General features: G+C 41.5%; 1 protein-coding gene across 1 annotated transcript in view; it reads right to left on the reverse strand.

Annotated features, from left to right (window-relative positions):
- The window catches only part of ryr3 (ryanodine receptor 3), an 83,300-nt gene that overhangs the window by 35,684 nt on the left and 23,596 nt on the right, over window positions 1-24,020 (reverse strand). The window contains exons 9-39 of the mRNA XM_030770924.1: window positions 22,656-22,755; window positions 22,131-22,224; window positions 21,706-21,780; window positions 20,863-21,019; window positions 20,306-20,470; window positions 18,732-18,853; window positions 18,195-18,375; window positions 17,901-18,036; window positions 16,713-16,808; window positions 16,114-16,232; window positions 14,874-15,007; window positions 13,827-14,068; window positions 13,008-13,200; window positions 12,083-12,299; window positions 11,350-11,454; window positions 9,671-9,774; window positions 9,024-9,107; window positions 8,417-8,576; window positions 8,134-8,278; window positions 7,425-7,630; window positions 7,002-7,176; window positions 6,408-6,616; window positions 5,770-5,997; window positions 5,510-5,670; window positions 4,919-5,084; window positions 4,518-4,604; window positions 3,880-4,106; window positions 2,419-3,256; window positions 1,808-2,008; window positions 942-1,044; window positions 445-579 (exon numbers count right to left, since the gene is read on the reverse strand). Coding sequence (XP_030626784.1) covers window positions 445-579; window positions 942-1,044; window positions 1,808-2,008; window positions 2,419-3,256; window positions 3,880-4,106; window positions 4,518-4,604; window positions 4,919-5,084; window positions 5,510-5,670; window positions 5,770-5,997; window positions 6,408-6,616; window positions 7,002-7,176; window positions 7,425-7,630; window positions 8,134-8,278; window positions 8,417-8,576; window positions 9,024-9,107; window positions 9,671-9,774; window positions 11,350-11,454; window positions 12,083-12,299; window positions 13,008-13,200; window positions 13,827-14,068; window positions 14,874-15,007; window positions 16,114-16,232; window positions 16,713-16,808; window positions 17,901-18,036; window positions 18,195-18,375; window positions 18,732-18,853; window positions 20,306-20,470; window positions 20,863-21,019; window positions 21,706-21,780; window positions 22,131-22,224; window positions 22,656-22,755 — 5,365 coding nt within the window. The remainder of the gene's footprint in view (window positions 1-444; window positions 580-941; window positions 1,045-1,807; window positions 2,009-2,418; window positions 3,257-3,879; window positions 4,107-4,517; window positions 4,605-4,918; window positions 5,085-5,509; window positions 5,671-5,769; window positions 5,998-6,407; window positions 6,617-7,001; window positions 7,177-7,424; window positions 7,631-8,133; window positions 8,279-8,416; window positions 8,577-9,023; window positions 9,108-9,670; window positions 9,775-11,349; window positions 11,455-12,082; window positions 12,300-13,007; window positions 13,201-13,826; window positions 14,069-14,873; window positions 15,008-16,113; window positions 16,233-16,712; window positions 16,809-17,900; window positions 18,037-18,194; window positions 18,376-18,731; window positions 18,854-20,305; window positions 20,471-20,862; window positions 21,020-21,705; window positions 21,781-22,130; window positions 22,225-22,655; window positions 22,756-24,020) is intronic.

Below are 24,020 nucleotides of genomic sequence, written 5' to 3' on the forward strand. Positions count from 1 at the left end.
AGATATATTCATTTTCTTTCATTTTCATTGCACGGCAATGCAGTAGCCTCCTTGCAAATCTCTTGAAGCAGCCTGACTTGTCAGAGTGCTTTCAAGTACTTGATTTTTAGGCAGATTCAGATAGTTGGCTGTTCATTAAGACCCTTGACAAGCACTCTATCCTGTGTGTTTAAAAAAAGAAAAAAAAAAGCTATGCCCACAGCCTGCCAAGAATGAGGTTCAGGAACTGCGGTCACATGCTCAACAAGGTCTCTTGGTCTTAGATCACATCGTTGTTTTTAATAAGGAGTATTTGCTCAACTGAGGTTGGTCTGAGCTTTTGCTTGCCTAAGGGAGCAGGCTGGTTTTAATTCTGGAAGCTATTACTGCAACTCAGCTAGACTGGACAGGACTGGTGGGTGGCAAATGAGAGGGGAGAATGTTTGTATTCCAAGAGTGTCTTACTAGGAGCGGCGTGTTCCTCCTGTGTGGGTTCTTCCTCAGTTTTCTGAGGGCGACCTTTGATTTTGTACAGCAGTGCCAGAAGACGGCCTTTAATCGACGTGTCCTGTTCCTCCTCTTCCTCCTCCACAGGAATGCCTGCAAAGTCAAACACAGTCGAGCACATTGAGCACATACACACAACACATGCCTATGCACATACCTGCATACACACAAGCAAGCACACACACACACACATGCATGTACTCTATCACTCCCACTCAGTGTGCAAAGAGAGAGAGAGAAAGAGCAAGACAGAAAGATGAAAAAGGGGAGGCAAAGCAAGAGACAGATAGCGAACGAGAGAGAAAAAGAGGGAGAGAGAGAGAGAGAGAGAGAAGAGAGAGAGAAGAGAAAGACTGAGGGAGGGAATGAACGAGGGACTGAGAGAGAGAGAGAGAGAGACAGAGACAGAGACAAAGACAGAGCTACAGAGTCTAGGCAGTTAGGCAGTGGCTTACCGCAGTGTAGCCGCAGATCATCATGGAAAATTTGCAGCTCCTCCTGAATTTCCTCGGGACACGGGCAGTCCTCCCCAGCACTAAAGTTTAGCAGCATATTGATCTGCATGGGTCACACACGACGTATGTTAGTGTAAAAGAGCGTGCAACCGTGTGAAAATAAAGAGTACATTCTGTGCAAATAAAAAAAAAAATTGTTAAATTGCACCAGGACTTCATACGTATCATGAATTCTTTACTGTTATCTCTCAGTGAGTTAAACTTTGAAACGTGATGAATGCAAACAGTCCTGCAGAGCTAACCTTTGCCTTAATGTATTCAATCTACAGATGGAAAAGTGGTGCTGCCATGGATCTGTTTGCAGACAAAAACGGCGTGGCCGTTGCCCTTAGATACCGAGCTCAGTGAGACTGACGCTCAGACACTAGCACAAAATGGCACGCAGACCAAATAAAGAGACACTGAGACAGATGCAATTTACATTAGGCTTCGTATCAGACACTGTGCTGATCAGTGTCGTTTGAGAGGAATGGGAGAAGGGAGAAAACAGATGACTCTCCGTGCCAGCTCGGAGGAGAAGTGTAATTAAAAAGCAGGAACACAAGACCTTCTGGGAATTCAGGGGCATTCCGAGTCACTCCCTGCTACATAAGCAATTCTCAGCAAGCATAGATGACAAAGGAGAGGAGTTAGAGGAAACCATTTGGCATAAGTTGGTGCTCCTCTAAAAGAGCATAGTTTCAAAGCTGAGTCATGAATGATCAGCATTTTAGCACCTTCTTGAGAGTTTCTAATGGAGGACAGTCAGGGATCAGACGTAGAGGGGGCCAAGTAAAGACTTTTATTTTTTTTTAAATGGATGTTACCTGCTCTTGTGGTGGCGAACGAAACTCCTTGGTCTTCTTGGCGGTAACGGCAGCAGACATGTTCAGGGCCTGCATTAGCTCGTTATAGCGGAACTTCTGGTTATACTGCAGTTTCGCCACAAAGGCGTCGGAGAAAGCCACAATGGCCTCAATTCGCTGCTTGAGTTCGCAATCACAGAAATAGTGAAGCAGCGCACACATCTGGATGACAAACAAAAGAAACATAACACACAAGAGGAAAATGGGTGTCACAACAGCTTTATGTTTTGATAATGAGAGTAGACTGGGGAGCATGAATAATTATGTTAGTACACTGAAATGACTTGAGTTTAACTATATACCCAATTGAATTGAGTCAATAGGAACTCTTGACAACAGGGACATAATGCTGCGGCTAGAAGAACTGAATGAATAATTGGTTGAAAATGGCATAGGAAAAGAAACGTTAGACATTACAGTGATGACAAAGCAATATATGGGAGCAATTCATATTCTTCCATTTGAAAAAGAAAAAACCTAACGCTTAACTCTTGCAGCTCCTCACAAGGAATTGAATTGGTTCACGTCTCTTTGAGTTCATTTCGAAAATCCTTCATTTGCCATTGGCTCACCTGACGTTTCACAGATTCAGGAAGACGTTTCTCCAGCAGTCCTTTCATTGGTGGTTTGGCCTCCTTCCCACTTTCCTCTTCTCCAGCCTCCACTGCCTTCTCCTCATTACTGGTCACCTCCTCTTTCCCTGCCTCCTGCTCCTCCCCTCCAGCTACGGCTGCTGGCTGCTCCTCTTCCTCGCTCTTAGCTTCCCCAAAAACATTGGGCTCGATGAGGAGCAGAATGAGTTGCACCTCCTCACTGGTTAGTGCTCCCATGATGAGGAGTGTGCCAATCAACTTGAGAATGGGCACAAACTGGTACTCCACACTGCCACCCACCGGATCACGAATATGGATCCCACCTCCTTGTACGGCCTCAGTCAACATGCTAATGGCTTTCTCCTTCAGGATGCCTAGAGGGATCTGAGGGCTGTACAGGCGTTGTTCACGTTTGGTGGTGATGAAGCACGGTGGTGTGAAAAGGAGCCTGGGCTTTAGGGAGGTGCTCAGGCCCACACCAGGGAGCGAATGGCGTTTGGAATCATCTGGGAAGAGGCGGATACTGCGAGTTTCATCTGTAACAGGGATGATGAACTCACTGTTCATCATGAGACGTGCCTCCTTGGCCGTATCCAGGTGGATACTGATCAGAACATTGTAGAAGCCCTCACGCAGCTGGCCTGACAGATACTGATTGTCGATGGTGTAGAGGAGCTGAGATTGATCAAGGTGGCTGCAGAGAGCATGAGCTACACGGGTATTCCCCAAAGCACAAAGGGCGCAGTAAAGCTTCAGCGTATGGTAGTGGAACTGACGCAGTCCCTCGTGTTCGGACAGCTCCAAAATGTCTATACATCTGAGGGCAAAAGATCCCACAATGAATCACTGAGACTACACCTCTATAAATCTTGTATTTGTTTTCCGTTTCAGCTATGTCCAAAATGCAATTTAAGCCTGCTCCATTTAATGTTTCTATTTGTCTCATAGTGTTTTACACATTACTGTAAGGTGGCCATGACTATCTAATAATGCAATCTAAAATAAAACATAATTATTTCCAGATTTGGTTTAAACCCATACTGTTTGGCATATTCAAGGAAAATAGCATTGGCCAAAGACAGAGTCTTGGGGAACTCCATATGTGGTTTCAGCCTTTTAGGATTTATTTTGATTATTTATGAAAATTTGTGAATGAAAGGTACCAAATGCTTTGCTTATATTTTAAAAGAAGATTTGGCGCATTAACACACATATGTTAAATTCTTGAAGCATATGTTTCACAAAATCTTAAATTCCTGACTGGCATGCAGTCCTTGGATAGAGGGTTCATTCAAAGAATCTAATATCTGATTTAATATTCTCCACAACCGAGCGAACAAGTGTGTGTATGTGTGTGTCTGTGTCTGAGTCAGTGAAAGGGAGAAAGAAAAGGGAGAGGGAGAGACAGAGAGGGGGGGGGGGAGAGAGAGAGACAGAGACCTGTTTTCCTCGGGTATGTGAACAGCCATCATCTGCAGAGGCTCTAAGCACTGTACGACCCAGCCGTGTCTTTCACTGACCCTGGCTGTCTCCACAGAGAGGAAAGTGTTGGGCATTCTGCTCCAAAGCACAGAGACAATAGTCTGTACGTCCAGACGAGGAGGGCACCGGGGCTCAGGGTTCTTCTGCAGGCTCTTAAAAATAGCCGAGGATAAGGGCATGCAGTCCTGCAGAAAAACAGAGTTAGTTATGGATGATGTTACAAGGCTTATACACATTAAATGGTACACTAATTAAAATATATGATTTGAGCTTGATAGCATAGGTAAATCTATTATGGGTAAAGTATTATGAGTAGACTCAATTAATATCAATACTAATACAATTAAAATAAATATTAACAGCCAGCCCTGATATTCTAACAGGGGTTTTCTACCCTTGTCTCTCTTGTTTGACAGATGTGTCAGAGCAAATCTAAAGATAGATGATCTAAATAATCTCTTATTTAGTCTGGAAATATTTTTATCAGGGGAACAAGAACTGAAAAAGAAGGAAGATTTAGCTAGTGCCACAGCATGACAGGGTACTAAAACATTATAAATGCACATTTAATATTGTTCCTGAAAGGGCAAACCTACTTGGATTTTTGGAAACTCAAACTGGAACAGATTGGGGCTCGTAGGCCGAACAAACACAGCAGGGAACAGCTTTGTATTGGGCTCAACCTGAACAGAATACAAATGGAAAAAAAGACAGAAAGACAGAAAGAACGAAAGACAAAATGTTTGTCAGAAGCAATTGGTTTAGCCATTTTAGTCTGGATGAGATAAACCGCTTCAGCAAATCAGACTGAATTTAAGTCCCTCACTGCATTCAGACAGGAAACAGGGATATTTTCTAAGATGTCTCCAACGTTAGTTTGGGACTTGTCTGCCACTGCATCAATGTGTGGAATCAGAAATGAATGGAGTGTGTGTGTGTGTGTGTGTCTGTGTGTGTGTCTGTGTGTTTTTGTGTGTGTGTGTGTGTGCATAAATACCTGGTATGCAGTAGGCATCTCTTTGCCATTGGCAGTGAAGGCGACCAAACCAGTGGCCAGGTCAATGAGACAGCCGATCTCTAGATCAGTGTTATTACGGCCAGATGAATGGGAGCCTCCGATGATGTCTCCAGCACACACCATGTAGCAATTACTCCTCCTCACACTATGAAAAAGGAACAAAGCAAGAAGAGGAATAAGAAAACGCAAGGGGGAGAGAGGGTAAACAACAGAGAGAAAGAGGCTCCCTGAGGAAAGACAGGACGAGTTGAAAAGATCCTATAAATCACAGTTGTCCATTATGACTGTCAGTCTGGAATTTAGGGCAATAGTACATTACTAGTTATGGAAATAAGCTGCACTACCAATGTGATGGGTTTGATTCCTGAACAAGACAGTTCTCTGCCAATGTGGCTTTGAGCAAGACAATTAACCTCAAAGTTGCTTCAGAGGCAAACAGCTTCTAACACAGAAAAACTGCCACGGCACTCTATATAAGAGCATTAACTAGATTAAAAAATCAAAATATGTTTGGAACATCGTGGTCATAATATAGCAATTTAACTTGCAAGAGATATATGTGAGGCATACCTTTCGTGGACACGGCCTCGTTCGTCTCCCAGGGTAACAGTGACTGTGCGGACTTTGCCGAGGCTAAAATTTTTGCTGTAGTAATGGTAGTCAGGGGTCACCCAGCCGACCCATACAGAAGATGGGTCCTGCCCAGCAAACACCCTCACAGAGTGGAAGTACTGAAAAAACCACACACCACACGCCACTTAGTTGTTTCTTTTTCCACAGATGAGCCTCTTCCAATTCAGTCAATCGAAATGACTAAAGTCAGTTCCTACCTTTGTTATGCTACCGTAGTCAACCTTGCCACTGCCGTCTTTCCTGCCATTTTGATCATCTGCGATTATTTCTTTGATTTCTGTGTTTTTACGAGGGCCTGGATAGAACTCCACAGGCATGCTCAAACGACAGTAAACCATGTCACTGTTGCTTGCCTGCGTTCCAAATGTCTTATGGGTCACCTTAAGACACGGCGGGGTGTCAACAGTGCCGTCGATTCTTGTTACCTGCACAGTCACATATAACAGTTTGAAAATACATTTGATCATAAAGCATAAAAACAAAATATATTTGATTTGTTTGTGAGATCCACTGATTTGTAATTAAATTGCTAAACTCAATGTGTCACGTATGTAAGTTGCAATAAATAATGAACTACCAGTTGTGTGTCACAATTAGGGAACAATGTTCTCTTGCTAAAATCAGAGGTCTAATTTCAATAAATAGGAAGTTCACAGATGACACACATATCTATGAGTTGAATCTCTCATTACATGGTGATTGATGTACCACACCACAGAAGTTATTTGAAAGACATTCTCAGAGGGTGCTCTGGTGCCTCCCTGGGAGCATGACGACTGAGGGTCAATAAGAAGGGAAGGATTTCATAACCCTCCGCCCCCCCCCGCCATGGTACCTCTATATGGGGGTGATCCTCTGGCACGTTGAAAAATGTGGGTAGACGTTTACTGAACCACATGGTGACTTCACGATTCATGTTGACGGCGAAAGGTTCAAAGCCCTCCTGAAGGCCGTACATTGTGTAATATTTGAAGGTACTGGCATCTTTGCCTAGATTCATATGCCCAATCTGAGACAAGCCCAAGCTGCATACTGGGATGAACCCTGGAGATAAAACACATCACTGAGTATCAGACTATGGGTCATCTCTTCTTCATTGTGTGGAAAGGAAAATACTGGTGGAGGAATGTGGGTGAACTGATATCTGATTGATAGTCCACTCTGCTGAGAAATAATATGCAAGAAGAAGTTTTGAAATAAAGAGATTTTGACGAACACACAAATCTATTTGAGAACGCTACCTTAAGCCAAAATAAAGTTTAAAAATGCATTACGCATAGACATGGTTCTTCTCTCGTGAAAGGGCGGTCTACAACTTTCATCGTATCTCATAAACAATTGAATAAGTTTGCAAGGATTTGTGTGGATGCGTACAAGTGTGTGTGTGTGTGTACGCGCAAACATGAACGTGTGAGAGACTCATGCTCACCGTCTTCTGTTTCAAAGTCAGTGAAGCACAGCTCAGAGCCCTTGTTAGTGATGAGAACTTCTCCATTGAGAGTGAAGATCATAGACTTGTCCTCCATGTTGATCATACAGCCAACCACATCTCCTTTTTGCCAGGTACGACCAAAGAAATGGCCGCCCATGTGTACACGCTGACCCTAAAGACATCCCAGCAGTACGATGTCATACATCAACAAGACATTTCTGCTCGTTTTTTAGCTAGCACAAATGAAAACAGTCCACAGGAATGAATGTTTGTGGAAAAAAATGCTGGATATCAAGAGGGTTTTGTCAAAACGTGGGAAATGTATCGGTCTTGCCTATTTGGGTGCAATAAATAAATAAGTAAATAAATAAATTCACATTTGCATAAGTAATTTGAGCAGCATGAGTGAAGATGTTTAACCTTGAGTCCATCAAACACATAGGCCTGGTCATCTGATCCCAGCTCTATGTCAGGTCTACAGCCAGGGCGAGCCCAGCCCACACGCATATCCCCGCCTGTCACAGCCTCAAACTCAAAGTACCACTTCCCAGTTTTCACAGCGTAGGTCTTCTGAACGCGGAAGAAACGGATGGTTTCGACATTTTCCCTGTCTACCGTGTGGACCGCTGAGAAAGAAAAGACACCTTACATGTAAGTTGGGTTACTGCTGGGTTACAGGAAAAACTTAATTCAAGGGTATTTGGCTCTGGCTTTGATGTTCTAAGGGTTTTTTTTTTTTTTGGTGAGTGCTGAACCAGTCTGTCACAGACGGACAAAAGAGTGGACACACTTGTCTCCCAGGAAGAAATCGGTCCTTCACAAGACAGCATAAGTGAACCCCACTGGCATGGTAAATACTGGTAGTTGTATACCCACTACTTACATTACAACTTATAGTGCATTTATAGGACTAGATTTACCAAGACTTTTTGGCACAGTAAATTTGTTTGCATACGGTGCCTGACACAATGTGCTGATCGCCCACTGAGCTTTTAAGTCTTTTCTTTTGAGTGAAAGTCAAATAGTCTTACACATGCCGAAAGCCTTGGAGTATGAGGAAAACCAAAGGGTTAAAGATCTCTTTAAGAACAGAAGGCCTAAGGACATAAAAGAGGCTGAACTCACTCACCCTCTTGGTCGGGAGGATCGATATTGTATCCGTACCCCACCAGGGTTCGGATGGCCTCTCTGAGGCTGTCTCTGTTTGATTTTTTTGTGCGTTCATCTAGTAAAGCATACGGCACCAGCCGAGGGTTTCGCCTGCTCTTTAAATCCTAGAAAAGACAAAGCATAAATCATACGCATTCGCATTAATGTTTGCTTTTCTCATACTCTGATTGGTCGATCAATTGAACGTTCACAGCCACAGCAGTCAGAGGAAAGCTCTGATAAACGGATGATTATCACATTACCTGCTGAATGCCGTAGGTCCATCCTTGTTTGATTCTATCTTTGGCCCACACGTTGTGTGCGTTCTCGGCCAGTTTATCAACTAGAACCTCCTGGCCTGGTGTCAATTTAACATCAGAAAGTTCTAGTGGCGACGGTTTATAACCATTAGACATCACGTAACTGTAAAAAATAAATAAATAAATGAATAAAATATTACATTTTAAAGATTTTTTTTAAAAAATCAACAGCATACTAACACTCTTATAGCACTTATTTGTGATACTTGCCAGAAGTGATCAATAGTTTATATTATGGAGGCTTTTAACCCACTTGTACTCTTTTTTTCCCTCAACATTCTTGAATTATCTGGTCTTACACTGAACTTAACAGTGGCACTTATGCAACAGACAGCTCCTGAATGGCTATATGTTTGGTTTGTATTATGCCTATCTTGTATGTCGCTTTAGAAAAAAAGTCTGCTAAATGAATAAATGTAACATAAATGTAAATAAAAAAAACAGGTCTTTTAAATAGTTACCTATTTATGTCCATCACATTATGGCTATTATTGTTAGAGGATCAATGGTTTAGAAGAAAATAGCAGTTTAATGGGTGTAGGACACTTACTCTTTGGGAAGTTTCATTCTCTTTAGATCATCTTCAGCATCAAGCTTGACTTGTACAACGTGGCATCCCAATGCTAGAAGGGTCCTACAAGATTCAAATATATATACCTACTGTAAAGACTGACATTTGAATGCACATCTAACAGAAACATGTTTTGTAGAAAGACAATTGCTATGTAATGATTTAGGTATGGACAGTGTTTTCCATGTCCAAACTAAGCCCATTTAACAATAAGAGAGACTGTGACATTTCTGAATTTTCAACAAAACAGAGCCTGTTGACCTGTACTAAACGGGCTAAGTTCAATACTCGCCTGCCATTAATGATCACACTATTTTTAAACCAATGCATCTGTTTACTTTCTCATTTTTCTTCCAGATAACGGAATGTAACTTTAATGCATTTATAATGCAGAGTGCAGAAGCTTGATTCTTAGGTAGACTTGACTCTCGGCTGGGAGCCATCAGCCTGATCAATAAACACTGAGATTTATTCCATGAGTTAAGTGAAATCATTAACATTTTAATCACAGGCCTACACACAGTCCAACACAGCGACACCAAACCCTCCATAACAATGAACACGAGACCACAAAGAGAGGCAGAGGCTAATCTCTCTTTCTGATACCCTGTGTGTTTGGCACTTACTTCAAGGTCTCAGTTGACATCTGTAGGTTATAATTCCTTTCGGTTTCGGGCAGTTTGGAGAAGTCGACGAGGCAAGGGTGTTGTCTCTTGTTGTCATCTCGTACCTGGGGATGGGGGTCAAGGTTGGATCAACTGCCTGACACATCGTCAATACATTTAAACACTGAAAACATCTGATAGCCAACAGGAGGGTCAAGTTCCCAGTCAATGAGTGAAATATCTCTGAGATAACATCACTGTGAATGTCAGCACAGTGTTGTGATGTTTTGAAAAGAAAAGAAAAGAGAAAAAAGATTTGGTACATCCCCTTCTACTTCTATTTATAAGGCTCATTCTGCAATATAAGAGCGGAACATACCGTATCGGATTAATTTGGCTCTTTAGCCACTGTTTTGACACATAAAACCTTTTCACCTTCCTAAATAATTTGGGTTTCTGCTTTAAGCAGGAACTTCTATGCTTTCCACTCAGACTTAATGCATGTCAGCCCTGAGGGTAATACTACTCCGTTCCAAGGGCTGTCAAATACCAAGAGGCCAAAGTAATACACAGAGCTCTAAGTGGACAGAAAAGATAATGTATGTTACGTTCGAGATGATCAAGGCTAGCGGATGATTACACAGGGATCCAACAGGGTCCAAAGCATTTGAGGGTGAAAAACTGAGACAGAATTAGAGCACCGTCATGTCTGCCAAGTCATCGCACCTTGTCCCAGCTGGATTCAATCACTGGGTTCAGACAATGTCACTTTGAGCTAATGAGGTCTCGTTAAAAAAGAATTATTCTGCAAACAGCTTGGGGCCTCCAAAATATTGTCCTTAATAAATGAAGTCTAGCCTGGTGTGTAAATGGTACTTCTCGACCTTGTAATTAATTTTTCTTGCTATCCCCTAGGATGAGTTTCAGGTTGCAGTTGTCTGTGAGCTACAGTTATGGTCTTCAGCACAATCTTACTGAGTCCTGCAGCGGCAGAGGGGCGAAAAGTGTAAAATTTAATCAGAACGGGCTCTTCTTCAGTTGCTCCCTATACTCGATGGTGACATCTATAAACATAATCTGCTGAGAATCCATTTGAGGTGGTCTAATGTGCATTTAAAGCAGATTTTCAGAAGGACGTTTTCAATGACCCTTCTCTAGCTTCTCCATGCAATTCTGATTGTGTGGCAACAATAATGCTGAGGTTAGAGCTAAAGTAGAACTTTCCATAGAGATAAATATCAGTGTTCATATGAGGTTTAGGGGCTTTTTCTTCAACATTGGTGTGCCGCAAGAAGTGATTTTTAATGAAAATGAGAGGTTAAACATCTGATGTTATAGTAATAATACTACTACTGCTAATAATAACAATACCAACAACAACAACAACAACAATAATAATAATAATAATAATAATAATAATAATAATAATAATAATAATAATAATAATAATAATAATAACAACAACAGTGTTGATATTAAACATGATAATCTATGCAATAAATTATACATTTTAATACTGTGTGAGTCAAATAAATCAAATACATCCCTAATTATCTGGAGCTCTAAGACTATGTCAGAATTACTTAAATTTGATACAACTCTGTATACTCATAGTGTTGAAAATATTTCTGGGGCCTTTGCTCAGTAGATACTTCTGCTTTAATATACTCTTAAAGATTGCTGTGAAGTGTTTGCTTTACCTTGCCATAGCTCCAGCCAAGTTCAATTTTGTTCATGGCCCACAGTTCATGGATGTTCTCAGCAAGCTTATCCCGAACAGTCTCCAGGTGTGGAGGCAGAACAATCTGGCAAAATTCCGTTTTATTTGTTTAGCATTCTTTATAATGAACCTCATATATCAAAACAGCTTTACAGAGTCACAGCAATACGTCTGATAAACTCCCTGAGCAAGCCTGAGGCAAAAGTCAAACTCCCTCAGGCTGAAAGCATAAATAAACCAAAACAGAGAGCCATATTTCTGAGAGGGTAGCGTTGTATGTGAGGGAGGTCCATGTGTCATTTCTAATAAAAGTTACTACAGTGTAAATAAAACCATAATCTGAATTTCAACCACAGAGTCCTGCTAACAACCACGCTATTCTCTGAATTAAGAATCAGAGCCTTGGAGTTATGACTGACACTATATCTATGTTAGTCTTCATATACAGTTTACGGCAACTATTTTATTGAAAAAGTAAATGAAGAAATAATCAGACAATAAATACATTCTAAACAGTTTTAAGGACTTTATAAAATAGCTAAGCTCAGATAAAGTTAGACTCTCAGTTATTTGAATAGCAGGTTCTTCTTCCATAAATCAGAATGAGAGCACTGTTTAAGCAGATGTGAAAATCACTATTCAAGTAATGTTTTCTTACTAAAGCTTTTTCAAGTTTTAGCTCAAGCTTTGTTAGCTGAAGTCCATGTGCTCACCTGGCTGGTGTCCACAGGTATCGGGATAAAAGAAGCCTGGGACAAAAATTCGGTGGTACCCAGCAGGTCCCTCACCCCATCCACATCTCTCTTATACTCCTTCACTGGCTCCACACGCATCTTTTCTTTTGGGAGCAGGGCCTCATAGCAAGGAGCGTAACCCGCGGGAGGAAGGAACTTAAAGTCACCATGACGACCTCCCAACAGAAAACGAACTCTATGCGAAAAAAGCGATTATGATAAACGTAATCACTGAGAGAGCATTTCACGCATATCTGCACCATTAAATGAAGTGTTTCACAGTCTCTTGTGACAGTTCAAATTCACTGCTAAATGTCATTTAGTTTGTGTAAAAAAAAGAAAAAAAATGTGAGAAGAAAAAAGTAAATGAGCCAAGGTGTCTCCGGTGACCACGAGTGCGAGAGCATTAATGTGAAGGGAGACCGTCTGGTGTATTTACAAAAACCTTTTAATTAAACAGGAGACGTCAAGAGCGAATGTTGGAATGAAAACAGTCGGAAAGGCACCTCTAACAAAAGCTCTAGGTTTCTGACATCATGAATAATTAACAGCTCTCACAGAGGGCCTCATAAAGAAAGTTCAGGCACCCGACAAACTCTAAAAAAGGGAAAAGATTCTTTCTCCTTAGGTGAGTGCGCAGTGAGTCTGCATGTTAGATTTGACCTAACTGCAGTAAACAGAGCTGGGAGAATTCAGACAGTTTAGGACACAAAATAATCAACAATAAATTTCCCATCAGTTTCATTCATGTATTGACTCCATTTTCATTCATTTTCAGAGAAAGCTGGCCCTCAGTGTGGAAGTGACTGAAAAATACATATTCTCACAAGTAATCAGCAATATAAATTGTTTTAATGATTGTCTGCCTTCTGCTAGCCTCAGTTGTAGGGATAGAAGGACGTACTTGACCCCTGCTGAGAAGCTGACAACGGGGAAGAAGAAGCCATCGGTGTTGAAGTCCTCAAACATGCCCTGGACTGGCTGCCCATTGATGCGGAAAGACATGCTGGGAGCTCCCAGGTCTAAACAGCAGCTCACTACATCCTCAGAGTTCAACAGGTGTTGGTTTATGGAGGCTACCGTTCGTGGGATTCTTCCTACGAGAGGGGAAAATGATAGGGATACATAGTGTGAGAAAGGGACGGGTGGGGGGTGGCGAGAAGGAGGGCAGACAGTGGTAGGAAGGACACAGCTGTGGGTGAAGTGACAGAGAGGTTAATGTTTATGTTGTACAGTTCCTCCAAAATATTACTAGAGAAAGAGAATTTGTAAATTGTGTGTTAGTCTACAACTGAGGTTCTTAGGGGACTTGTGTATTCCAGCGATATGTGCTTCATTTGACTAACACATTCAGAGCTGTAACTTCAGCTCTGAGCAACTGATCTGGAACTAAGGATGGGAGTACAGCTGGTTCACTCCAGCATAAAAAAACTTATGCCAAAACCAGTTACACAGACAACCTGGGGAGCTTTATGTTCCCAGTGCACATGAAAAGACAACCAGGCTCAGACCATGTCCCTGAATGTTCTGAGTTCAGTTCACTTTAGAGGTGTTTGAGTTCATCTACAGCATTCACATAAGCATAAAAATGACAAAGTGTGACACCAAATTGAGTTAAAACAACCCCCAACCCCAACCTAAAACGATCGTTAAAATCTCACAAATCAAATTTTATCTCCAATAAAAGGCAAAAATTAGCGATGGTCTGGGCAAAGATTTTTACCTGACCACAGATGAAGCCCATCAAAACCGTAGGAGTAGAGGTCGTCCCCGACCCCATTGCCTCCCCAGCCTTCTCCTCCCCCGGGGTAGGGGGCGTAGCCCTTGGTGGTGGCCCAGCCGATGCGAAGGTGGGTGGGCTCGCTGGTTACGAAGTGATCCACTTGGTCAATCATCAATTCAAAGTACCACCTCTTATACTGAGCCGATCCCTCACTCACACCCAGAAAGATATTGGGCCTCATACTGCGAAATTACAGGGAGATCGATTCAGCTCAATACCGATAAAGTTGTTCAGTGTCCTTAGGTTGCACTGGAGTTCATTTCAGTTTGTCATTGTACATTCACTGGCCATCACATTATTACAGTTGTTTGTGAGAGGGTGTAGTTTTCAAGAAATAACATTTACACAGGTCAGTGCACATTGTGTAAACAACTATAAAAGAAGTGCTAATATAAATTCAAATTAACAGCCAGAGTTCATTTAAAACTGCAGAAGCTGCTGTAAATAGTACAGTGTTGTTCTGTTAGGTGACACAATGTCAAAAATTGCACAGCATAATTCATGTGGAGCATGAGTATTCAGAGAACAGGAACAATTGCCCTGTCCAAATACTCCAGACCTCCGTTTGACATATAGTACTCTTGGCCACAAATCAGAATCAAAAATGTTGGTTATTACAATATTGACTCTATAAGACATTCATTCTTGTGACATTTGCTGGTTAATGCATCGACCTGTTCAGTCTTATTAGAATATTAATATGTCATATGAATATGCCTTAATATAGAATATTAAGGGAGAGAACACAAGAGAACAGCAGTCACATTAAGAACATTAGGACGAGAATAATCATTAAAACACCTCAAAAACGCAAAGTCATTCAGCCTATTTACTCTGTTCCCCTTACAGTGCAGCTATATTACGAAAAAAAAAAAAAGAAAGAAATGCTGAAGTGTTGGTACATTCAAAAGCAGTTCAAAGATGTCTGACTTGAATTAGGTTAGTTATCATTTGATGTGAATGGTCAAAGAGTGATAGAATTGTCACCTCTGAACATCATTAACCAATCGTGTTTGAAGGAGAAGGTCTCTCCTAGGAAGCAAATGATCACAGATGAAGTTCTGATTGGCCCTCACAGCAACTCCATTACAAACACAGAGGGAGCAGAGAACATCCAGAATCTAAAGAGACAAAAAAAAAATTAATAAAATAAAAAAACTTTACATGTCGACAAATTCTATTACGTCAGTTAAAGGGAGGAGATGAAATTAACTTTACAGCTAACCACCCATCTTATACCGTGAATACTTCACGGTTTATACCCTCACGGAAATATTACAATCCCAAAAAATACTGAACAGTAAACTATGATTTATGAGCAGAAATACGGAACAAGACAAAAGGAATATGCTGCCAGATTCGGAGTCCGGGGCATGTTCCATTTGCACAAACCTTTTAGCACGGCAGGACTGCACAGAATGAAAAGCATTTCAAGTTACGCGTTTATGAGTGTACGCAGGCCCCCCGCCACCTCCTGTTTTACAGGCCGAAGGAATTCTCGTGTTGACCCACTCTGGGTCAACAAACAGACATATGTGCTCATTCCTTATTAAAAGCCTGACAGACACTGTGCCACCTGCTTAAGAGTCCAGTCACTGTAGTCAAAAGATACACAGAGCGGAAGCATAGAACCGCTTCTGTCCATCTGTGACAAGAGTGTGAATCATACGAGAGTAAGGTAGAGCTGTTTGACACACACTGTGTACAGTTTTTTTTTTAATGTGTCCACTGTCAATACTAAGATTTTAAAAGTTTCCTTCAGAATTTTATTAGAAAGTTTGTTGGAAATCCAATAATAATCTTAAGCAAACAGCGTTCTGCGAAACTGATTAGTTTGAATTTTGAGGCGTGTTTTTATGAGACTGCGGTGACCCTGAGGAAGGAACTGTGCAGAAGCCAGATAAATTGAATCAATAATCAAAAACAGAACAGCTAAGGAACATTCCTATAAGACAGTCTTGAGTTTTTTGGCTCGTGTTATCGGGCTAACTGAGAAATTTTGTTTCACGAAATATCCCTAAGGTCTCAGAGTCCCAACAACGCCGCTTTTAAGTACAACGTTCCTGAATACAAACTTACCTGCGTTCTGTTAAAACTATGGAAATTGCTCACTGGAGCATGAATTTATCAGATGGACTAAGATATCTGAGTCAGCTTTTTCTCCCCAGCACAGCTGGTTCCCTCTCCCTTCCCAGCTGCTCTGTAACATGGAGGAACTGAGGCTGACCTTGTGGTTGCGACCGTGTTTGTACAAGAGCGATATGATGGATTTGATGTGTCCCTTCTGTATGATGTTCAGAGCTTCTGGACTCTCTATAAGGATACAGTGCAGGACTTCCAGAATACCTGAAGATAGATAGAGAGACACGGTCAACTAGCTCAATCATTACGTTTACGGTCTGCATATACTGCCCTAACAACTCCCTGCAATAACACAGAGGTGAAAGGATTCTACACATACTGTCGGGTTGCTTGAACTTCAGATCACAAATGTAACTATAATTACTAAATAACTACTGTTTTACCTTAGATTGCATCATATGTTACAATCAACAGGCCGTGAATTACTCGAAATGTGATCCGAGTTGTAAAAAAAAAACCCCACCATGACACTGAATTTAAACAGCTGCTTGTTAGCAGGACCAGATGGAGGTGCGTGTAATCCAGTATATATAATGTGTGAAACATTTATTATATATGGACAGTGTCATTCACTCATACCAACATATATCTTATGATGGATTTCCAACAATTTCTCTCAAGCTGTTTTATAATGAGTAAAAAATTCTGTAAGGATAATGAATTCTCCAGACTGAAAAATATTACCTGAGGAGGACTCCAGTCTCTCCAGTTTGCTAACCAGCCAGTCCAGCTTTCGGGAAAACTGCGTACAGTTTGTTCTGTTACCACGGATTAGGGATGCTATAAAACAAGAGACAAGGGAATGAATATTAAGAAAAAAAAATATTCTTCCTTCCTAATGTACTACTGCTGACCTTTGCGGGTGTCAGTACACACACACACAAAAACACACACACACACACACACACCTACATCTTGCTTCACCGGCAAGATCTCTCACTTGGTGCTATGACATTCAACCCAAAAAACAATTTAGTACAGAAACAGAATGTGAATTAAAGGGTAAATGAGCTACATGGATTCATTCCCTGGAGAGCAATTCATCATTGTAAACTGTCAAAAAGGGCATGTCGGGAATGGAGAATTGGTGGAGCCGGGTCATTTGCATGGAGCATTTCAGAACATAAGCCCAGATCACCCACAGAGCTAAATGAGTCTTTACATCTCAGTAAAAAAAAAAACTAAGGCTTGTATCACCAATTCATCCTAGAGCATGACCTCGGTAGGGTTTTGAGACAAACGTACAGACGGCACCGTTAGTGGCAGGACGCGTTTATTATTCCAGAGGCAGTCAAGCTGAACTGAGACACAGCCATCATAACACAGTCCTGCCTCTAGGTCAACAGCAAACACAACATACAACAGCAACATATAACAAGAGACACACAAAACACTAGCGTCCCCGTTGGTCGAGTCAAAGTAAACTACAAGTGGGGGAAATTGCGTGGAACTAATCCGTAGCATATGGGAAGAATCAGCTTCTGCACTGATGACAGCACAGCACAAGACGATATGATTCCACTCAAAAAGGACGTTATAATGTCTCTAATCACGTTGCTTCATCCCGAAATCTCGTTCGCATTTTGGAAAGTTTTTCACTTGTCCTTGCACAAGATCCTTCCTCCCAAAAATACGTTTTGAAGCTTCATCCGTCAAGGAGTCAGCAATAGGCTGACAGATAGGCTGTTAAGAGGCAGGAACATTATTGTGCGCGCGTTTGGATCTCTACTTGTCCGAGTGAGCGATTGCCTTTAAATAACTGCGTCATCATCCCTGTCTCCAGCATTGGTTTAACAGATGGAGTGAGGTGTGGGGGGAGGAGAAATAGGATAGAGAGAGAGAAAGAGAGATCCTGTAGAAGAAGACTCTCACCTAAAAGCTCATACAGGAGGTTAAGAATGTCCTTCCAAGCTTCTCCGGCCTCCTCTCCCGCGAACTCCTCAAAGTGAGCGGCGCTGCTGTAGACGTTGAGCCGGTCGATGCAGTTGGAGAGCAGGGTAAGCATTCCCTGAAACAAGCAACACACCCCGAAAAACGTCGACCGGCGTCGAGCACCCGCAACTGACCCGCGTAAAAGTCTATTATTTGTAACATTTATTCGCGTTATCGATTCGGCCTCTCGCTCTCTTTGTAAATTCCCCATGTTCCTGTTTGCACTGAGCTCACCTCCTCTTTAAAGAGGTCCTGGCGTTTGATGAGCGAGCGGAGCTGCCTCTGTTTCTCCTCGTGCTCTAGCTCGGAGTCTGGCTGTTGGAAGTATGTGATCAGATCGTTCAAAGTTTGCAAGACCTCTTCCACAGGCAGGCTGACTGGAGTGGCTTTCTCCCCACCAAGACCGTCCAACCCCCTGACAGAGAAGAGAAGAGAAGAGAAGAGAAGAGAAGAGAAGAGAAGAGAAGAGAAGAGAAGAGAAGAGAAGAGAAGAGAAGAGAACAGAACAGAACAGAACAGAACAGAACAGAACAGAAGAAGTGCTATTAACTACACACCTCACCGATAATACACACTTCACTGATAATATTCTCTTTTAAACTCCGTACGCATTAAACACCCCTTTATCAAAAATGTGACCAGAGTAAAAAAAAAAGCAGTGGTGAATTAGGGTGACAAGGGTGAGCCAGACCTGAACTATCAGTTAAACAGCAAAGCACAATGCCTGCTTCATAAACAGTTGCCGTTGAGTGATAGAGTGGAGGGTTTTACTTGATAAACTGCATGAGCAGTCCAGTGGTGTTGCGGATAATTCGAGCAGCCCTGGATTCCTCATGCTGGCACAGCTGTAGAACCAGTCCGTCGTCCATATGGCCTTCTAAAGACAGCACAGCCTGTCCAGTACAAACACCGCAAATACACATCAGTTATCAGTCAGAACAAAGTGACACAAACAGCAAGCCTTTTCAAAATTTCCAACAATCGATCTTAATCCAACAAGTACATAAACCTGCAACCTGAAGAAAAAAGGGCTTGCGTCATAAGGGCTTGCCCCCCCCCCCCCCAAAAAAAACCCCTAAGTATTAATTTTGGAGTAATAGCCACGACAAAAACATAGCACATTCTACCATCCAATGAACATGTGCGTGATGTTGCTTGTGAAGTAAGCTTTAATTAGTTAAACAGACACTTTTTCTCTCCTGTAAGATGCTGGCAGTCCATGGTGTTAGCAGTCTTGTGGTAAGAATCATACGGGAAGAACCGCAACTGGATGTGACTCCTGGGCATGAATGCTTTTATCCAGTGTGTCCTTAAGCAACACGCTTGACCCCAACTGAGGTTGCTCTAGAGGTATGCGACCTCTGAGACAGAAAACAATTCCAATTTATTGCAGATAACTGCATTAACTGCCTAAATTTAAAGGTTTAAATAATGCTATGCCGCTGTAAGGTCTTTCTGTAAGGATTGCTATTTGTACGAAGACAGATGAGTTTTCAAGGGGAGCTAGACGGAGAAACCTGAGTCAGTTTAACAGTGCTCTTGGGCAGCACAGCAGGAATAATATTCAGTTTCGAAGCCTTGGTCAAACAGGCATGTTATCAAGTCAGTGACGTGTGTGTCCCCGTGTGTGTGTGTGTGTGTGTGTGTGAAACAGGCATGTCAATGACGTGTGTGTGTGTGTGCGCGTGTGTTTGCGTGTGTTGGAGGTGGCATTGTTGTCTCTGGCCCAAGTCCCAGGAATAAGCAGGGAGTAATACTCTAGAGACTCTGTGCTACTCTGCCTGTACGGCTAATCCCACCTTCTCTCAGGAAATGGTCTGTCACCATGCCTCACTCATTATCACTTTTAAACGACAGCCTTGAATATCCCTTGATCTCAAAGGAGGAGGGGGGAGCAACGCAGGGTAAACTAACGGAGACCATGAGCCGGTCTGACCTCACAGTGGCTGAAATTTTCTCTGAGGTACGAAAAATCCACTGAAGTCTGAAGGCTATTAGATCTAAAACGATACTACCCAAAAACACTTTGTAAAAATGTTCCAAGTAACATACACAGAGAACAATGAGTGGACTGCAGGGTGTGTACAATGAAAAAATGTTACACGTTACACATCCTGCATTATGTGTCCGTCCTGTTGTTTCAAACACTGCAAAAGCCCTCATTGGACTCTATTTTTACCTTCTTGATGAAAATGAAGCCTTAAAAGTTGCAAGTCTATTGTCATGCATCCAAACATCTCATGAGACTAAAGGATGCATCAGCTCCAGATTTTTTTTCACTATGTAGACAATATCTGTCAATTAAAAAAAAAAAAAAGAAAAGAAAAAAAGAAAGAAATGCTAACCCGTCTCTTCAGGGGGCCCAAACGAGAGGATTTGGCATCAGGTGATTGATAGGAGAGCCAAAGGCCTGAAGCAACATGCATGATGAAACAGAGCGAATCGCCATACTTAATCTCCGCAACTCCCATCCCATCGATATCTCGTTTTGGCCCTGATTCCACCTTTTCCTGTAGAAAACAAACAAAAACACAACGCTAATGTGCCTGAGAACCATTCCGGGCAAACTGAAGAACTAATTTATTTGACACTAAATATTGTTTCAAATGTAAGCAATCCATTTACAATACAATTGAAAATTTGCCAGCATGAAATAACCTCATCAGAGTAAACAGTATGATGAGAGCGCCTAAAAGCAGTGGCTCTCTATCGCGTGTTGCAATAATGTGGGAGTGAGCGCATGTAAAATATATCTAAATATATCTTTATATAATCTTTTATGCAATTCTAAGGACTTAGAAAGGTCAAACTGGGAAGCCGACGATCCCCAGTGCAGTGTGTATAAATGCACTTTACAGTGTGTTGCTGGAGTTGCTATGCTTCTGAATCCATTTTCTCGAACCTTTGAGGGTCTGAAGCAGAAGGAAGTAGATTTGGTGTCTGATTTGTCTCTGTCCAGCAGTACCAATCCTCCATCCTCTGCCTGACCCAGATAGTGACCCGTCGAGAGGTGGCGCAAACGGAAGGGCTGCCCCCACCGTATGTGACTGCCGCTCCAACTGTTTAAGACAAGAGAGCCCACCATCAACAAATGTATGTCCCTTTTGACAAAGTCTAGAACCTACTGTCTTACACAGAGGAAACAGAGTAAGATGTACAGCTTAATGAGGAAATGTGTACAAAAAAAAAAACCTGACATAGTGGGGAAAAAACACGCTGGTGCTCTAAGTCTGTTCTGTTGCACTGGCCTGAGAGTGCGGAGATAGAGTTCACGTTTTGAAGAGAACGGACACGTGATCGACATGGTTTTGTAAGACGTGAACTCAGTCCTGAACCTGAGTTTCCAACACCAGATGCAAACTTGCAGCTCTAACTTTGGATTTCACTTTGGGAGTTTTATGCATTTAACTGGAATAGACAGCTCGAGGACAGCAAGGTCCCAGTCATCTAAAATTTATGCACTAAAATGACGTGCCACAGAGAGAGAGAGAGAGAGAGAGAGAGAGAGAGAGAGAGAGAGAGAGAGAGAGAGGGGGGGGGTAAAGGAGAGGTGATGCAAAGATGAGGGAGAGGTGAGCAGTCAGTGAGACAGGGAGAGAGAGAGAGAGAGAGAGAGAGAAGGGAGGGAGGTGTGTAGTGAGGGGAAAGGAGAAATGAGGACAGGTAAGGGGAGAGATGAGCAGTCATTGAGAAAGATAGACAAAATGAGAGAGGACTGAGCAGATGATGGAAAATGAGAACACACCTGATCCTCAGCGGCTCCACTCTCCACAGGGACCGCGCTCTTGAACCTCCTTTACCTGCCTCATAGTTCACCAACCTGTGGGGACCACAGCACACACATCAAACACTTTTCACATGCCACCTCAGTCTCAGGACAAGATTTTCCAGTTTGAGATTTGAGTGAACCCTGTGAGGACCACAGTGGCAAATTTTTACTTTTTTTCCACAGTGAAGTGGTTTGTGAACATCAGTGTGAGAGCTGAGCTTGTTTTAGACTAGGCAAAATATTTTTTTTTTCTTGACAATGTTCTTTTGGCAATGAAGGCCAAGTTTGTGTTAGTTTCTTTTTTTAACATGGACAAGAATTGACCTAAATTTAATTGAAATGAACTGAACAGAAGTGAACTGAATTGCATTGACTTTGTGAGGAGAAGGGACGAAACCCACCTTTGCTGCTCTGGACTCTGATCTGCTCCAGGTATAGTCAGACTTTCATCGTGGCCGTGAAACAAACGTAACACATGTCCACCCAGCAAATACCCTGCAAGACCACAGAATACTTTATGGTAAGATGAAAATTTTCTAATGTAGTTTAAAAATGTCTTTAATGAGATGCAGGTGACTTCAAGGCCACTAACACAAACAAACAATCCTATCCAAATTCCTCTATTTTTTTTTACAGTGTGTATATATATATGTGTGTATATATATATATATATATATATATATATATATATATATATATATATATACACACACACATATATATATATATATATATATATACACACATATATATATATATATGTGTATACACACAGAGTAAATTTGCTCTATGCTCTCTCATACGATTACCTCCCGTGTTCAGACACAAAATTGTCAGCATTTGCAGTTTTCAGAGAGAAAATAGCAGAAACATAACTGTATGTTGCGTCAGTTCAGAATAACCAGGTCTTCACCATGGAAACCTACCCACTGCTACATTGCTGCCTGAGCAGGTAGGCTGGACATTCCACAGTGTTTGCATGAAGGAGGCATCCACATTTATACTTCCATTAGAGATGGACAGGTGCTGGAGAGAGCAAACAGGCAAAATATGGTCAAGATGTGATTAATTTGAATTTGGCTTGATTTCACTAAACATTGGAGTGCATATACATCAGTATCCATGGCTTTTTAATGAAATGCATAGACTCTGTTTTATGACTGATAACCACCAAGGTTTGTGGTATGTGGGTTGTGGAATGCTGGGACATGACAAAATAAGCTTGACATCTTGTCCCGACTTTTAGCATTCAACTAAATACTAAGTGCTTAGCGTAACTTTTATCATCATTTAAGAGGTATGAAAGAACAACAAAGATAATCATTTAAATATGAAATAATGTGTTATGATACATTTGTTAATATATAACAGGCATTTCATAAAGCTTGCAGGGGAATACCATAATGCAATAAAGATAGTAAAAATGTGTTGTGGTAATGGATTCCCATGTTTTTATACAATAAATTTTTCATTCTGCTCTTGGTATGAAAATCCAATGAATCACGACAATGAACGATTGGCTCACGCTCAGATAAATGCTGATGTCATACACCAATTTGCAAAAAATTCCTTCGCGTTTTCTTTCAGTTTCAAAATATGGCAGAAGAAGATTTTGGATTCAATTTTTGTCATGTGCCTTGGAAAAAAATTAGATATGCAATTGAGTACATACGTAGCTGATGATCATCCCTACTGATTATGAATCATTAAAATAGTTCATGAAATAAAATACAGCAAATGAGAGCACAAGCATGGTCATCAATTGATGAACAGCAATATAGGGGAAATCAGGCTGATCCATCCAATAATCTATATAATTTTTTTTAGAATATAATTTACACAGTAGAGGCTTTTGACAACATTATGGCTGCAGGATTGAGAGATAAGGCTCATCTGTAACTAGCATCACTGGCAGAGCATTAAAGCAATCTCCATTAACACTACTTTAGCAATCAGAGTCTCCTCACTAAGGACTTTAATTAAAGTCAACAAGATGAGAAGATCAGAGGAAAGGAAAGATAAAGGCAGAGACGGTTATCTGCCGTCTGCAGTCAAAGCGAAATATCACTGTCTAGAGGATTTCTATCTCTTTTTTTTTTTCTTTTTTGGACTTAAATTCCAGTAGCTCCCTCTACCCTTGTCCTGAGGCTTAACATTATGTTTTGCTGTCTGTCACAAGTGAAACTTCAAAGCTTATTTCAATTCGGTCCTGGCTAATACAAGCATCTAGCTAACCCCATCAAACAAAAGGAAGACGTTCCATAGAGAACTACAGAAACAGTGCATGCTGA

This window comes from Chanos chanos, chromosome 4 (assembly GCF_902362185.1).
Source record: "Chanos chanos chromosome 4, fChaCha1.1, whole genome shotgun sequence".
Taxonomy (NCBI): domain Eukaryota; kingdom Metazoa; phylum Chordata; class Actinopteri; order Gonorynchiformes; family Chanidae; genus Chanos; species Chanos chanos.